Source organism: Phytophthora cinnamomi, assembly GCF_018691715.1.
Source record: "Phytophthora cinnamomi strain GKB4 chromosome Unknown Contig33, whole genome shotgun sequence".
NCBI classification, from domain to species: Eukaryota; Oomycota; class Peronosporomycetes; order Peronosporales; family Peronosporaceae; genus Phytophthora; species Phytophthora cinnamomi.
In genome coordinates this window covers 1,032,993-1,048,396 of record NW_027150966.1, presented here as the reverse complement: position 1 = coordinate 1,048,396, position 15,404 = coordinate 1,032,993, and the positions used below count along the sequence as shown (strand labels likewise).

Sequence of the window (15,404 nt, the reverse complement as noted above, 5' to 3'; positions counted from 1 at the left end):
TAGCTGGTCTACCTTAGAGACGACAGCCAGCAGCAGATGCAGTAGATGCTTCACCAGCCAGACCTGTACGTATCGCATTGCTGTCACTATTGCAAGGTACAAATCCCCCCAACTTTCCGCGTGTTCCAATCCTGAGATTCACAAAAGAGGAGTCGCCTCCCCTCGATTCGACTCCATTCATCTGGTCTCCAGGCCCAGTCGCGTTGTAGCGAGCAAGCGAGAGGAAGTCGCCTCGGCGAAGAGATCCACTCCCTCAGACAGACAGCATGGTGTTCGCCTTCCGCTCCGCCGCCGCGCGACTGACGCCGGGCCTCGCCGTGTTCCTGGGCGGCGCGACGCTGGGCATGACGCACTCGAGCGTGGCGCGCGCAGAGGAGAAGCGCGACCTGCGCGACCTCGAGTTCGGCGTGCCGCACGACCGCAAGCGCGTGGACCCGTTCTCGCCCTTCTTCCCGTCGGACAAGCACCCGTGCACGCACGCGGGCATGTTCATCCCCGGCTGCCACGAGCTCAAGATCTTCTCGGGCTCGTCGCACTTCGAGCTGGCCGACGACATCGCGCGCCGCCTGGGCACGCGCGTGGGCAAGATCAAGCTGGGCCGCTTCGCCGACGGAGAGGTGCAGGTGCAGGTGGGCGAGAGCGTGCGCGGCAAGGACGTGTACCTGGTGCAGAGTCTGGCGAGCCCCGTGAACGACAACATCATCGAGCTGCTGCTCATGGTCAGCACCATGCGTCGCGCCAGCGCCAAGAAGGTGACCGTCGTGCTGCCGTAAGTGAGCGCAGTGTGTCAGCACGAGGATGAGAGATGGGACCTGGAATTCTGACTCGCTTTGGTCGTGTGACTGCACAGGTACTACGCGTACAAGCACCACCGTCGTGCCAACCCGGCGGCGACCAGTCTGAACTCGAAGTTCATCCAGAGCCCCGCTGCTGACATTGCCAAGATGCTGGAGGTCATGGGCGTGGACCGCGTCATTGCTGTGGACCTGCAGATGCGCGTGGAGGGCCACGAAGCGTGCTTCTTCAGCTCGGATATCCCCGTCGAGACCATTGAGACCATCATGGCTGGCGTTGAGTACTTCGCCACGCAGGTGTACCTCCGCCGCCCGCTTGTGGTGATGGCGCCGAACCCGGAGTGCTTGCGTCGTGCCCGTGTCTTCCAGACGGGACTGAACAAGTGGTTGCCGGACTCACCCGCGCAGTTCGCGATGTTCTTCCATGGCACGGGCAAGAAGGAGTCGGGTGAGCGCTCCCCGGCTGACATTGTGGGCGACGTCAAGGGTGCTGATGTGATCGTTGTGGACGACTTGATCGACACGAGCGAAACACTGTCCAAGCTCACGAACCTCGCGCTGAGCAAGGGTGCCCGCAAGGTGTACTGCTTCGCGTCGCACCCGCTGCTGAACGGAGATGCCGAGCGCTTGATCGAGGAGTCGAACGTGTCGCAGGTGGTTGTCATGGACACTATCCCTGCGGACCCCAAGGCGTTCCACACTGACAAGCTCAAGCGTTTGTCGGTCGCGCCCATGCTTGCGGAGCTGATCCAGGCCGAGCACTTCAAGGCGCACTCGTACATCGACAAGGTGAACTCTCGCGAGGACTTCAAGTACGTGCACCACTATTAAAAATCTGTACGCGAATGAATGAGTGAGTCAGAACCAGAGGAGGATAGGTAGATGTGGGGAGAGGAGGATAGCGACGGGTGTCGATCTCTGGGGCTGTCCCTTTGTCGGGTGTTTGAAGCCCGTCAATGCATAATAGCATACTCACGCACGCGCACATTATGTATATTTTCATTCCTCACTGGACGACTGTTTGCTCTTCGCGGTGCTCCTCTTCCTCCGCTTCTTGGGCGGATCCGGTGACGCCAGCGCCTTGATCGCCAAGCAAATCTGCTTGAACTCGTCGCTCTTCTGGATAGCCACGACCTGGTCAGCAATGGTCTGGCCCCAGGCCCGCACGAAGGAGGCCAACGCGCCCTCGGCCGCTTCTTGGACCTCCTGCAGCTTGCGATCCACGTACGGCTCCTTCTCCTTCAGGAAGGGGCACAGCAGCTTGTCGTACACTATGCTCGCTCCCTGCAACACAACAGTTCCTTACCAACACCGCTACAACATTGCACGACACTGCATGCATACTGCTACCCACCTTGGTCTGCGGCGCCATCATCCAGATCAGGAACAGCGTCTTGGTCATGCTGTACCCAGGAACGAGACTCATGAGCGGAGACGCCACCGTCTCCACGGACGTCGCGGCGCCGTACACGGCCCAGTACGTGAGCCACTGCTTCTCTTCGTGGCCGCTCTGGGGCCGCTCCAGCGCCTTGAAGCTCGCGTACGCAGGGTAGGCGACGCCTACGGCCACGCACAGGCAGCGCGAAAAGGTGGTGCCCATGCTGCAAAGACAAGAAAGATAATGAAATGAAGCCCATGCCAGTGAAAATCCTAAAGTTGCGCTAATAAGCTTAAGTTACGTAGAGTCAGAGACAACTTCAACGTCCCAGCTGGTTCACCGCTCCTCCACCGCAAATGGCTGCGACGGGCGGCTTGCCTGGCCCGGGTGGATGTGGATGCCCCTGACAGAGAACGGCACGCTAAAGTTCCCGCTGCCGGCACCCATGGAAATGTGGCCGTGCTGGATGTCGAACGCCAGCTGGTCGTGCAGGTAGAGCCCCACCACCGCCATGCACGTGTCGAAGTCGTGCACAGCCGTGTCCAACACGATGCTGTTCTCCTCGTGGGACAGCCACGACACGTGCTTGGTGTCCTTGACGTGGAGAAGAAACTTCGGCTTGGGGCTGTCGTTCGGAGTGTCCTTCTCGTACAGGAGGTCGAGCTCGATCCCGTACAGATCGAAGTGAATGGGCAGCGGGTTGTTGATCTTGATGGACACTTTCAGCTCCAGTAAGCATTTGTGCGTCTTCGAATCCAGCTCCTTGAGTGCCGGGTTGATCGAGTACTCGCGGAGGAGCGCCGGCTTGTTGTCAATTTTGGCAGGGACGTTCACCTTGACGTCGACGAAATCGAGCACCTGGAGCGAGTAGCACTTGGTGTCGCGATTGCTGCCACCTACGTGCAGCACGAGGTCGTCGCCTTTCAAGTACGACTGTAGCATCGATTGCAGCGGCTCGGACTGGTTCTTGAAGACTTCTGTATACGCAGAGATGAAGGTCTGGCCGCTTCCGAGAAGGAACCGCTTCAAGCCCGCAACAAGAATGGGCTCTCTTTCAGCAGATCGAACTTCTACCGCCAGGGACGGGATGTTCCACAGCACTCGCGAGGCGTACTCAAACGAAACATCCGTAAAGGCGAAAATCTCTCGGTCGTCTTGCTCTGTATGAAAATGCGAGAGCGCAATGGTTTTCAGCACCTGTGTCACAACGTGCTGCAGCTCGGTCTTGATCCCGTTCACGACACCAGAGTGCCATGCATCACCTCCTTCAAGTGGTGGGTCTAACGCATACCTCCACTTTGGTGGGACGATCGTCTCAACTTTGGGGCGTGAATTCTCCCTGAGCAGGTTGGACATGTCCACATGGACCGTGAAGGGGATCAGCATGCACGATATCAGCACCGGTACTCTTCCGTGGACATCGATGTTCTCTCCATCAGCGAACACCAGACTATATAGCACGTCTGGTGACGTTAACATCTCGAAGACCACGGGTAGCATCATCGTAGTTACTCCTGATTGGAGCTCGAACGCCGGCACCTGGAGGTGCAGGAATGCCGTGTTCTTCTTCGCGAAGGTGATGTTCAACGGACCCACCGCTGGCGAGCAGTACGACGGGTTCTGGAACTCCATGACCACCTCCCCCACCGAGTGGCGGTGGCACAAGTCCGGCAGCGTGAGCTTGTCCAGCGCCACCGTCGTCTTCCGCAGCAGCGCCACGAACAGAATATGCACGATCAGCAGCAGCGCGGCGACGGCGCCGAGCACCACCAGCCAGCTCGGACTCTTCTTCTTCTTCCACCTCCTCCGCATATAAGAGTCATCATCCGACGCAGCTCCAGCGTTCGAGCGCTCTAGCAGCGGCTCCAGCACCACAGCTTCGTCGTCGCGCATGCTGCTACCGTTCCTCGGGCTTGAAGTGGAGCGAGATCGCTTTTTGGCCAATCCGAGAGCGGTGCGAACCTCCGAAACGACTGCGCATTTCAGCCAATCGTCGCCTGCTATTTGGTGCATTGAGGCCACTTCAACAATGTCGACGGTGCACGCGCTGCTCACGATGCTGCAGGACCGCGGCAAGCGCTCGCCCGCGTCCGTGCGCCACCTGCTGCTGGAGCTGGCGTCATGCTGCCGCTGTGAGGACGCCAAGGCTGCCATCCTCGCCGACGGACTGGAGCCGCTGCTGGCGCTGGCGGCTGACGACCAGGAGCTGCCTCGAGGCGAGACGCTCGAGGTGCTGCTGGAGCTGCTGGTTCTCCTGATCCTGGACAACTCCAAGGCCAAAACCAAGGCGGCGTGTGGCGGTGCGCTGGAGCTGGCGGTGAGGTGCTTGCACGAGCTGTCGGCGGGCGCAGCAGGCGGCAGGAGACGCGCCAAGATCCTGAAACGCGCCCTGGAGCTCGTGGACCTGCTGTCCAACACGACCGAGTCGCAGCAGCAGGAGAGGCAGACGACTGTGATCAAGCAGGTTGTGGAGTTGCTGAAAAGCCCAGGTGAAGATACCAGTGTGTTGGTTCGCGCCACGGACACTCTGGGACGGTTCATCGACGGGAGTTTGGAGAGGATTCAAGTCGCCGCGACAGAACAAGCCATTGCAGTTCTTATTGAGTTGCTAAAATTGGTGAGGGTGCATGTAATGAGGTTTTGTTTGAGGGGTTGGAAGGTGTGCTGAGAATCGCTGTCGTTGCTGTTGCTGTGGCAGAATTCTGACAATGCTGACTTGAAGCGCACGGCGTGTGAAGTTTTGATGCTGATGGGTGAAGCTCCCGGGTTGCTGCAAATGATGGCTGCGCAGAATATTGTTGGCGCTTTGTGTATTTGTCTACGGGTGGAAACTCCCGCACGTGATGTAGAATTTGCTGTGGTACGTTTGCTACTGCGATTGGCTCGGGAGGCGCGAGTTTACGGACAGATTGTTCACGAAGAAATGGCTCCACTGCTTTTCCAAGTCGTTGAGCGTAATAGCAACCTGAGAGAGGTGGCAGCCACGGTGTGCATGATTATCGCGGATTTGTCAGATTTTGCGCGGCAATGTAAGCTGGACCTCTCACCCTTCATGGAGTCCTGTCGAGGAAAAGTGTTAGTCCTTGCTGCTACCTGCCATGCACAAGATGCCGCCGTAGTAGATAGTACCTTTCGCTTTTTTGTCAATGTGTCAAACAATCCTGTGGATTTACCTCACCTGATCAACTCGGAAACTATTGAAGGTTTGCTATCGTTATATGTACTTGCTGGTGGATCCGGCTACCTTGCCGAGTTAGCGGGGCACTTGGTTCACGTGATTGTGAGGCTGAGCCGATCTACACTTGAACAGTTCACTATACAAGAGGAAGATATCACGCTCCCCGCACTATTTCTTTGCTTGCGGAATTACCATGAAGATGTACGGTTCACATCCCAAGTCTTTGCCATTATGGCGAGGCACTGGAAAACTCAGGTACGTTGGACACAAAACATTCGTAAGGTTTCTTTTTGGTAACATGTTCACTCAAACGTTATTTTCTTGTAGTGCCAGGAAAAGAGTGTACACAGTATTACTGGCTACGTTGGTATTGCAGTTGAGATACTATGTCGCGCAGTTCCTGCTTCGAAGTCGTTGGGAGACGAGGTATGCGCGACTGATTTTTTTTTACCTAATGCGGATATATGCTCGTACGCTGACATCGATATAAATGCACGTCGAAACGAACACAGACCGCAGAGATTATTAACTTTATTCGTGAAATGATGCTCGCAAAAGATGGTGCTGAAGTGGTATTAAGTTGTGGCGGAAAGGATTTACTGGAGGTGCTTCATACGTATCTTCCTACTGGAGGAGATAATTCCAGCTCTGAAGTCGGTATGCATTTTGACCGTTGTGATTCTTGTGATACATCTTCTTCAGCTCGAGGTCCGCTTCCTCGTGCAACTTTTGGTGGAGAGAAACTTGCTGCTGTTGTGGTGAATTTACTGAAGAAAACAGTCCTTGGGTTGGCCGACCTGGCGGTTGTTACAGCCAAAAGTGCAACTCAGCTCATCACTATTGACGATATACAAAATTCCATCTTGCGACCAGGAGATACCGAATACGACGAATACGTGTCCAAGCTATCTCATTTAGAAAGTGCTTTCCATTTTAAGGCGATAGGGAAACCAAAACTCGACCGGGGTGACCAAGATGTTGTTACCACGCAAAACGCTACTGTTTCCGTTTCTGACCTAAAGGTACAAATGGGTGTAGAAATCAGTGAAGAACCAGTAGAGCGTAAGGACGGTGTAGGTAACGCCATCGAGACCTCCGAGACTGTGCCGGTTGATCCTGGTGGTGAAGAAGACGCAGAAGCAGAGGCAGATAATGCCGACGAGGAGAATAATGATGATAGTGATGATGACGACGATGAAGATGGAACTGCTGCTGAGAAAGTAAACTCTGGTGGTGCTAGCGTAGAAGTTCCAAGAGTTCCCAGTTTGTGTTCAATCACTCCGATTGTTGCTCAGCCACATCCTGAGCGCCGCAACTCCAAGTGTACGAGCAGAGATTCTTCAGATGCGCAATTCTATGATCACCTTGAAGACAGGAGATGGTACTACACGGACAACTCTCTTGTGAGATATCCAAAGCACCCGTCAAGAATGGATCGAGAACGACAAAACAATCCTGAAGAAGAGTTTGTACTGGATGAACCCGGTTTTCTTGAGCCCTGTAATTTACCAGATGTAGAAACAGGTGCACGCTTCGTTGAAGAAGCGATTGCAAGAAGGGCAGAATTTATTGCAACCGAAGTCAATACGAGAGCGAGAATTGTTTTCGAGAATATGTCAATGGTAGATGATCGCGACAAAGCCACAGGTATTCCACCATTTTTGCTGAACGCGAGTATAACGCAGCACGATGCTCCATATTTTGTCCCTGAGAAAACAAAAGCCTTTCCAGATTTGTCCAGTAGTTTGACGTTTGATAGTAACTTTGAAAGTGGGAATCTGGAGCGGGCCATTCGTATTGGTGAATACGAATATGACCTAGTTCTATGTCATGACTTTAACTCGTCCGGTCACATGCAGTGGTTCTACTTTGCTGTAAGTAACGTACAGACGCCAGATACAAGCCCTCGTGGAAGTCAGAAGTACCGATTCAATATTGTCAACTTATGTAAGCCGAACTCGCTGTTTAATCAAGGCTTACAGCCAGTGGTATATTCTGTGAGAGATGCTCACCAAAAGGGGAAAGGGTGGGTAAGATCGGGGACGGACATTTATTATTTCGCGAATTCGTTTGTGAGGCCTCCAAGAAACTCAGCAAATTTTCAGGGCGTCGCTCCCACAGAGACCACACCTGCTATTTCACCAGCGACCACGACGATTCCGTCCATGACATACTACACATTGACGTTTACGCTTGAATTTTCGAACGCAGATGACACATATCTGATAGCTCATAGCTACCCGTATACGTTAACCATGCACCAACTGCATATCGATAATATCCTACACTCGGCCCACGATGCAAGCCGGATTCTCCGTTACAGCTCACTGTGTACGACGCTTAGTGGAAGAACTTGTGACTTGTTGACAATTTCAGATTTTGCTGTCGCTCGACATGAATTAGACGCACGAAGAGCCGTCTTTATTACTTCTCGCGTGCATCCGGGCGAATCTCAAGCCTCTTGGATGATGCGAGGCGTGATAGACTTCTTGTTAGGAACCTCGAACGTGGCGCGTGTACTACGTCGAATGTTTGTGTTCCAGATTATCCCGATGCTTAATCCCGACGGTGTCTACTACGGCAACAGTCGGTGTGGTCTGTCCGCTTGTGACTTAAACCGCCAATGGCAGGCACCGAGTAAGGCATTACACCCGACAATTTTTCACGCAAAAGAGCTGCTGAATAAAGAACGCTCTTCTCGGGGAGTTGCGTTTTATTGTGATATGCACGGCCATTCCCGAAAGAAGAACATATTCATGTACGGATGTGATACCAAACGGAAGCCAAACCCAGCTGCACGGGAGTTCGCGAAGCTGTTCTCGATGCAACAGACTGCCAAAAAATACATCTCTTTTCCAGATTGCAGCTTCAAAGTAAGCAGGGATAAGGAGACAACTGCGCGTGTGGTTGTAGCGAATGAGCTTAAGATCAACTGGAGTTTTACACTCGAGGCTTCATTCTGTGGGGCCAACTACGGCGAACTGCAAAACATGCATTTTAACACCAAACATCTCCGTGAAGCAGGAGCGTCACTGTGCGAAACACTTTTCCAGGCCTGCGTAAGTGATATCAGCACTCGAGACCGGATTACTGCTTTGGTAGACGACTATACGGTGTGCTTTCCACAACAAGTTGAACCTCGTTTGCGTGAGGCAGGTGCCGTCCACGAAGTCTCTCCTGCGGATGAGGAGATTAATGCAAACCCACGTCCTTCCTTCTTAAATAGAAAGACCGGATCCGGAAAGAAAATCACGACTGAGGGTGCTCCAAAATCCGTGAGGCGAAAGGCCTCCAAACCACGGGTAGTTATTACATCGGATGCAGGGGTCCCGAAGTTGACCGAAACGAGTGAAGGATTAGGGAGACGGAGAAAGCTGAGTCGCCAACAGAATAAGTCGTTGTCATTGACCACTGACACACTCAACGGTGCCACTCGTGATGTTACGGATCCAGCTTTCGTTACTGATGACTCTACGAGTGGTCTTGACCTCGCGTACATTCCACCGCCCAAACTCAGTGGAAGAAAGCTACGCAGCAAATACCCGAAAGTTCGAAGGACGAAGAGCAGTCCTGTTGGACATGTCAAGTCTCGTCGTCGAGCCATACCCAGTCTTGCTTCTAATGATGCTGCTGATGAAACCGAAGATCATATTAGCCAACACTCATCTGCGGGTGCGTGTGAAGCAGCAAACAACAGCGATTCAATAATGCCGCTAGTGTCCCCATCGAAATTTTCAGCAGTTCCTGGTCCACCCACTTCCTCAGTTCGTGTATCCCTTAACAGTTTCCAAGGCCCCGAGTCCACATATGTGCGATCACCCAAATCGATTCCTTTTCCTTATCCAAGTAGCGTGCTTGGAATTCCAGTCCGAGATTCATCCGTGCTGCTCCCGTCTCCAGTTGGAGAAGTTATGACTCGGTCACCAAAAGCACCCGCTAATCGTATTCGTTTTAGGTGAGGGAAATATTGTCATTGTCAATGACATATTTATCTACTAACGTGCATGGACTTGTAGAGGGGCTGGGAGACAATTTGCAGCGGTCAATACCATACCACGGGCCAGTATCCACGACATCTTGGTAAGATTGATATCTCATGGTCTGGCAAGCTTCTGAGCTAACTATTTTTCTTTTCTGGCTGTCTGTCAGAGATCCGACTCGGTAACAGCTTTTCAGTCGTATGAAGCGGATCTCATCAACGCCTCATCCATGATCATTCGCCAACGAGGCAGTATTCCAGCAAGCAACAATGCACCGGCAGCAACCGACGAAAAGAATATCTCGCCACCATCCTCCAGCTATTTAAGTTTTCCGAGTGTAATGTAACATGAAGTTTTCAAGTACTCTATCGTGGCTTGTTCACGGCAGTGGTAGCTGCAGTCACCAGGGAATCCAAACGGCTTTCTATCTTCCGAAGACGGTCTAGACTTGATTTTTGCTCTTGCCGAAGTGACGATAACCATATATCTCGACACTGGTGCATTCCAATTTCTGGGCTGATGTAGTCGCCAATCGAGTTTTTCCGAAGCTCACGTTGAATGGATGTGCACCGGTAGAGGCTGTCACAAACTAGAGAGCATGGTTATCAGCGTAATGTCAGCATCAATGCAAGAAAATAGCCTGTCTAAAATCTCCTTACTCTTTCGGTATGAGTGTGTTCCCGGCTTACTGATATAAAATCGCCGCCACGCAACCTGAATCGTACGTGCGCATGCGTGTTGCAGCTCGCAATCGTATTGCTGGCGCTTTAGTGCGTAAATAAAACGCTTGTCTTGCTCATCGAGACGTAATAGAGCGAAAAGAGCTGCACTCTGCAGACAACATCAAGAGTAAAATCGAGTAATTCGGTGATTTGTTAGTGAGTGGCATAAATCTACATGTACACGAAGTTGCCAACATATTGCGGCGTACCAATGCTGCAACGAGCAAAATACCACTAATCATTCCACCGATGACGAGTAGAGCTTGGCCAGTAGCTGTTAGAGGTACGATATCACCATAACCAACTGTAGCCATCGTCAGAGCTACAAGCCACACCGTATTAGAAAGCGGCGCTAGTGTTGGGTTGACAGGCGTCTCCACGATAGCAACTGCGTATGATGTAATTGTCAATGTGCTCAGAAAAGCAGCCAAAAGTAATCGGAATGGATGCGACTGAAGGAAACACTTGATCGCGAACAAAGGAGTCATTGTGTCCACCCGGTGCAGCGCTCCCAAATATGAGGTGTGGTAGCTGGATAACAAATCAATACGGAAAGTTTGTACGACGCAGAATGATGCGAGTAGTGAGGCAAAGCAATACTTACCTGGCAAAGCTGGACAAGTTCCGAATCACGCGTGGAATCATATACAGCCGTAGCAACGAAATCAGTCCTAGGACCTCGAATCTGCAAAATACAGCCGAAACCTCGTTACTATAGTGATTTTTTTTCAAATCCCGCAGTATGAATGACAGCAAGGAGGAGGTACGTACGGATAGGAGTACTCAAGGTAGCAACTACCATCGTTCTCTACAAATGGCGCGCCACACGATCCGTCGTCAACGTAGTACTTCCATTCTCGAACCTCAAAACTGCCAGTAGTTCCGGGTGGGACGACAATTGCACACGCCCCGAGTTCCAGCGCTAATTGCAACAACTGCTTACGCATCCGGATGAAGGAGACATTAGGAGGCAAGACGTTGCGGCGAATCAGGATACGACGCTCCATGATGAAACGCCAGACAACGAGACTGAGCAAAAACTTGGTCAGAACAGCATTCGCGATGCGCAGCGTACGCTTGAGATTCTTGCTGGTAACGTATTCGATGTCCAAGATAACCAGCACCACTCCAACCTACCGGTAGCCGCAGCAAAAGCACAAATTAAATTCAACTAGTTGCAGTGAGCAATTCACGCGTGTATCTCACCATTGCGATGGCACAGGCCGCGTTTTCCATAGTATGTTGCCGTTCGTACAATTCTTGGAGAGAAAACACGTCCTGCAAATAGGAGCGTATCAAATTAAGTGGTTACGCTATGCTTCACTTGCAGCAATAGCCCGATCGATACCTGGATGACATGTTTGGCGACACGCAGGCTGTCGCCCGTGGGGGGCAGGTTCGGCGGTAGGTACCCGGTGCTTTTGCGTCTTAGCAGCTGAACGTCCGAGGCTTCGCTGGGTAGGTTCTGCTGCTTGAAGGCGTCCTCCACCTGCTGCTCCACAGCCTCGCGTTCCGCATCGAGCCGCGAGCTTCGCCGCCGTGTTAGCATCCCTTCTGATTTGGCTACAATTATTGCTATCCAAAATAATGTATCCATCTGAACACTGATTTGGTTGCAATTATTGCGGAAAAAATAATGTAGCCATCTGAATACTGGTTTCGCTACAATTATTGGTGTGCAAAAATAGTGTAGCCATCTACTTAAGTAAACACTAATTTGATCATTACTGCCGTGCAAAATAAAATACATGTAGCCATATCTGGCTCTATAATTATTGTTGTGAAAAATAATGTAGCCATCTGAAACCTGACAACCAGGCCAATCAATTCGGAGACGATCATGGCGGACGCTGCGCTGGAGACTGGCGCGGTGGTGCAGGTGACGCATGTGGCGAGCAGCTACTCGTTTCGCGCGCTGGTGGAGCGCGGTTCCTCGTCAGGCGCGTTGGTTCTGAGCTTGTGCAGCATGGAGAGACCCTACGAGAAGCTCAAGGTGGCGCTCAACGGCCACGTGAGTTGGGCGCTAGCGGCAGCCAAGTTCGCCTCGTTCCTGGTGGAGATTGAAGAGGCCAAGGACGGCAGCTTCCTGGTACATTTCAAGTCGCTGGCGCATCAGAAGAAGATCAGTCGCTCAGAAACCGTTGGGTGGTTCTTGGGCGTGGCCTCGACCCCGTCGCTCGGGCTTATTGGCGATGCTGGCAAGGGCGACGAGAGTTTGTTCCGCTTGACGGTTGTGTCGACCCGTGCAGCCTTTGCGTTGGACCCGACACGGTCACTGATGACGCAGTCGAGGCACTCCTCCATACTGAGCGAGTCGCAGCGACGATCGTTCATACAACATGGATATCTGCAGATCCGGGGAGCTGTGTCGCTGCCTCTGGCCAACGCAGCGCTGCGCCGCATCAATCATGACCTCGGCATCCCCGGAAATATGATCGACGGTGGGGTGGAGGGCAACATCAAGCTGGCCGGCAACACGTCCAACAGCGACGCGATTCTCGACCTCTACTACCTGTCGGACGTCTGCAAGTATGTGGAAGCGCTTGTCGGCGCAGACCAAATTGTGGCGCCCCAAGGAGCGCAGATCGCACTACGGTTCCCGGAGCTTGGCGAACCTCGCGAACCCCTGGGTACGGAATGGCATACGGACGGCATGCGGCAGGGCCGGCTGCATCCGTTCACTTTGCTTGCAGGAATCGCTTTGTCCAATGTGCCAGAGCCTTTATGTGGCAACTTGACTGTCTTCCCTGGATCGCACGTCTCGCTTCACAGTCGCCTGACTGCTGATGGTAAGCTTCGCGGATATGACGACGAGTGCTACAAGGCTGGCAGTGTGTGGGGAGATGGCACCCTACCTGACCTGGGGGTGCCTGTGCAGCTTCTGGCAGCGCGCGGGGACCTGGTGCTAGCTCACCCAAACCTTGCGCACCGCGGTGGTCTCAACTTTTCGCCGGATATTCGCTACCAAGTGTACTTCCGCATCAAGCACAAGCAGCTCGATCAACTGCAGGACCAATGCACCACTGACCTCTGGGCGGACTTACAGGGACTCAGCCTTGACGATAAGAATTATATCGCCAACTAGCTTTTATTATATAGACGAACACGAAAGTTAGTGACGTGCAGTCAAAGCACTATGCGAGGATTGCACCTCACAAATTAGGTGCATCATCATACTACTCGGCCGGATTGCTGCTCGGAGGACACAGAGGGATGCTTCTGTTGGAAGCCACTAGACACGGGGGCGGCATATGCTGCGATTGACGGCGCGCTGCCATTCGGGTAGACGTTCTCCATGTTGTTGCTGCTAGTGGTGGGGTGACTTGTGTGCAGCAAAGCACTCGATGTGGCTACAGCAGGTGCAGCACTGACAGCGGCCCCTCCAGTCGACGCCAAAATGTCCTGGAAATTCATTTTCCGTCGGCGCGCGTCCGCAAACTGACCCATATCCAGCGTCCGCGATCGGCCGTCACGCGGCTGGCCCATTGTGGGGCCTCCTGATGTAACAATTGGTGGCGGTCTGCTCATCAGGCTCCGGCTGGACAGCGACGGCAATGCGCTGGCTGCTTGCTGGCCTTGCGAGTCGTTGCTGGTAGAACTGGAAGACGGGGGAGGGTGCAGATACGGGCTAGCACTGATAGTCATGGAGCGCATTCGCGTTACCTCGTGGCCTGGGTAATGCGAGGCACCTGAGGGAAACGGCGGGAAGCGGCTATCGCTGGCATCGCGACGAGCTGGAGGCGGGGGAAATTGAGGGTTTCCAGCAGTCGGAATAGATGGCCGCATGGAGCTGGAAGCAGTCGGTCGCGGAGGGAACATGGGGTTTCCACTGGTCGGGATAGATCGGCGCTCACCGTACGCTGGCGGAGGAGGAAATGCAGGATTTCCTGCAGACGGAATCGATGACGCCGTACGCACAGGGGTCGCCCCCATTTGCTCGCGAAGACTGGTGACCCATCCGTCCACTTGAGATACATCCAGACCGGTGTCCCTTGCCAGCTGCAGTCGTTCCGTGTCGCTTGGGTATGGATACTCGCGACGAGAGTTCGCATTCACCCATTCCTGCAGGATCTTGTGTCCACGCGGAGAGAGACTGTTGCGTGGCGCGTGACCGTCGTGGCCGCGCTCCAGCACGCGCTCCCGAATTCGCTCAGCATCCAGGTAATCGTCGACGTCAGTTCTTGCTGGGGCCTCCGACATAGATCGCACAGCACGCGGTGGATACAACGGCGCGTTGACCGGGAATGCCTGCGGTCGCGCATAGCGGTCAAACGTTGCGGCTGCCCCATGGGGCGGGGCACCCAAACTGCCGGCATCGAAGGAGTGCCGCACCGCCGGTCGAGGAGCGTAGCTGCTTTCGGCGTACTGTTGGCTCATTCCAGCGCCCGGGAACTCGCGTACGGCCGTGTGGTCGAACTCCATAGCCGACTGTAGTTGGCGCGAATGCTCGCGGCGCATCATGGGCTTCCAAATGCGCTTGCGGGCGTTGGTGAACCAGTTCGTGAGCTGCTTCATGCTGATGCCCGTCTTCTTGAGCAGCATTTGCTTGTCCTGGATAGTGTCATTCATTACAACGTCACGAAGACACATAGGTAAAGTTAGTAAGGGGGGGAAGCCACTTGACATCCTCTTGATCCTACTAACGCGTCGTACCTCGTCCGTGGGGTACGGGTGCTTTACGTGCTCGCGGGAGAGCATCCATCCCTTAAGGATGGCGACGGTGTGCGGCGGCAGCTCGCGGCGCGACTTCTTCGAAGGCTGCTGCTCCTTGCTCTTGCCGGCGTCCGACGTGTCGGCGCTTCCGTTGGCGCCAGCATCGTCGGTGGGGCTTGAGGGCTGCTTGCGCTTCCTGTCGGCGGTGGGGGGCGACGCCGAGCTGCTGGAGGGGGCGACGGCGACGGCGGTTCCTCCGGACATGGCGCTGCTGGAGTCCGCGGGGGCGGGCGAGGACGAGGCGGAGGCGGCGACGTCGACTGCGGTCGCTGGCGTCCCGTGCGGATATGTGAAGGGCTTGACTTGGTCCGCGCTCTGCTGCTGGGCTGTCATCATGGTGGGGGAGGGGGGGAAGGAACGGACTGGCCTGAGCGCGTGCGCTGCTCTCTGGCGCTGGCCTCAAGCGGCTCTTTGGGTGCGGGCGGCTCGCTCGCGCGGGTGGGTAGGGCGCTGGTGTCTCAGGCTTCTCGGCAGGGCTCGGCCGGCGCGCGCTGCTGCTTGCTCCTGCTGCTGCTTGCCGCGAGGGGCGGACGTTTCGGCGCTGACCGCTGGTGCCACGCTGCGTAATGAGGGCGGCTTTGGACAGTGATCGAGCGTTCTCCGGCGCAACCCAGCTGACTGGCCTGAAAAATCTGCCCC

General features: G+C 54.3%; 7 protein-coding genes across 9 annotated transcripts; 3 read left to right on the top strand and 4 right to left on the bottom strand.

Annotated features, from left to right (window-relative positions):
* Window positions 1–266: 266 nt before the first annotated feature.
* On the top strand, window positions 267–1,625 carry IUM83_04458 (putative secreted RxLR effector protein; the record flags this gene model as incomplete). Its single annotated transcript, XM_067928539.1, has 2 exons — window positions 267–769; window positions 851–1,625. The coding sequence occupies 2 exons, from the start codon at window positions 267–269 to the stop codon at window positions 1,623–1,625; spliced, it is 1,278 nt and encodes a 425-aa protein (XP_067792620.1).
* A 168-nt stretch (window positions 1,626–1,793) lies between these two features.
* Window positions 1,794–2,394, bottom strand: IUM83_04457 (uncharacterized protein; the record flags this gene model as incomplete). Its single annotated transcript, XM_067928538.1, has 2 exons — window positions 1,794–2,078; window positions 2,149–2,394. The coding sequence occupies 2 exons, from the start codon at window positions 2,392–2,394 to the stop codon at window positions 1,794–1,796; spliced, it is 531 nt and encodes a 176-aa protein (XP_067792867.1).
* Window positions 2,395–2,508: 114 nt separating this feature from the next.
* IUM83_04456 (uncharacterized protein) lies at window positions 2,509–4,065 on the bottom strand (the record flags this gene model as incomplete). Of its 3 annotated transcripts, none has more annotated exons than XM_067928535.1 (1): window positions 2,509–4,065. In XM_067928535.1, the coding sequence occupies one exon, from the start codon at window positions 4,063–4,065 to the stop codon at window positions 2,509–2,511; it is 1,557 nt and encodes a 518-aa protein (XP_067792586.1). The 3 variants fall into 3 exon arrangements, with proteins under 3 accessions (XP_067792586.1, XP_067792587.1, XP_067792585.1); XM_067928536.1 differs by having other exon boundaries at window positions 2,509–3,984; XM_067928537.1 differs by having other exon boundaries at window positions 2,509–3,804.
* Window positions 4,066–4,201: 136 nt separating this feature from the next.
* Window positions 4,202–9,676, top strand: IUM83_04455 (putative metalloprotease family M14A; the record flags this gene model as incomplete). The annotated part of the gene is made up of 8 exons (XM_067928534.1): window positions 4,202–4,789; window positions 4,871–5,032; window positions 5,483–5,605; window positions 5,678–5,776; window positions 5,863–6,007; window positions 9,218–9,305; window positions 9,367–9,430; window positions 9,500–9,676. 8 exons carry the CDS (start codon window positions 4,202–4,204, stop codon window positions 9,674–9,676), a joined length of 1,446 nt encoding a protein of 481 aa, XP_067792797.1.
* A 976-nt stretch (window positions 9,677–10,652) lies between these two features.
* On the bottom strand, window positions 10,653–11,601 carry IUM83_04454 (Voltage-gated Ion Channel (VIC) Superfamily; the record flags this gene model as incomplete). Its single annotated transcript, XM_067928533.1, has 4 exons — window positions 10,653–10,737; window positions 10,824–11,185; window positions 11,259–11,330; window positions 11,401–11,601. The coding sequence occupies 4 exons, from the start codon at window positions 11,599–11,601 to the stop codon at window positions 10,653–10,655; spliced, it is 720 nt and encodes a 239-aa protein (XP_067792866.1).
* A 291-nt stretch (window positions 11,602–11,892) lies between these two features.
* IUM83_04453 (Protein involved in biosynthesis of mitomycin antibiotics/polyketide fumonisin) lies at window positions 11,893–13,137 on the top strand (the record flags this gene model as incomplete). Its single annotated transcript, XM_067928532.1, has 1 exon — window positions 11,893–13,137. The coding sequence occupies one exon, from the start codon at window positions 11,893–11,895 to the stop codon at window positions 13,135–13,137; it is 1,245 nt and encodes a 414-aa protein (XP_067792616.1).
* Window positions 13,138–13,223: 86 nt separating this feature from the next.
* Window positions 13,224–15,101, bottom strand: IUM83_04452 (homebox domain-containing protein; the record flags this gene model as incomplete). Its single annotated transcript, XM_067928531.1, has 2 exons — window positions 13,224–14,603; window positions 14,706–15,101. The coding sequence occupies 2 exons, from the start codon at window positions 15,099–15,101 to the stop codon at window positions 13,224–13,226; spliced, it is 1,776 nt and encodes a 591-aa protein (XP_067792617.1).
* Window positions 15,102–15,404: the final 303 nt, after the last annotated feature.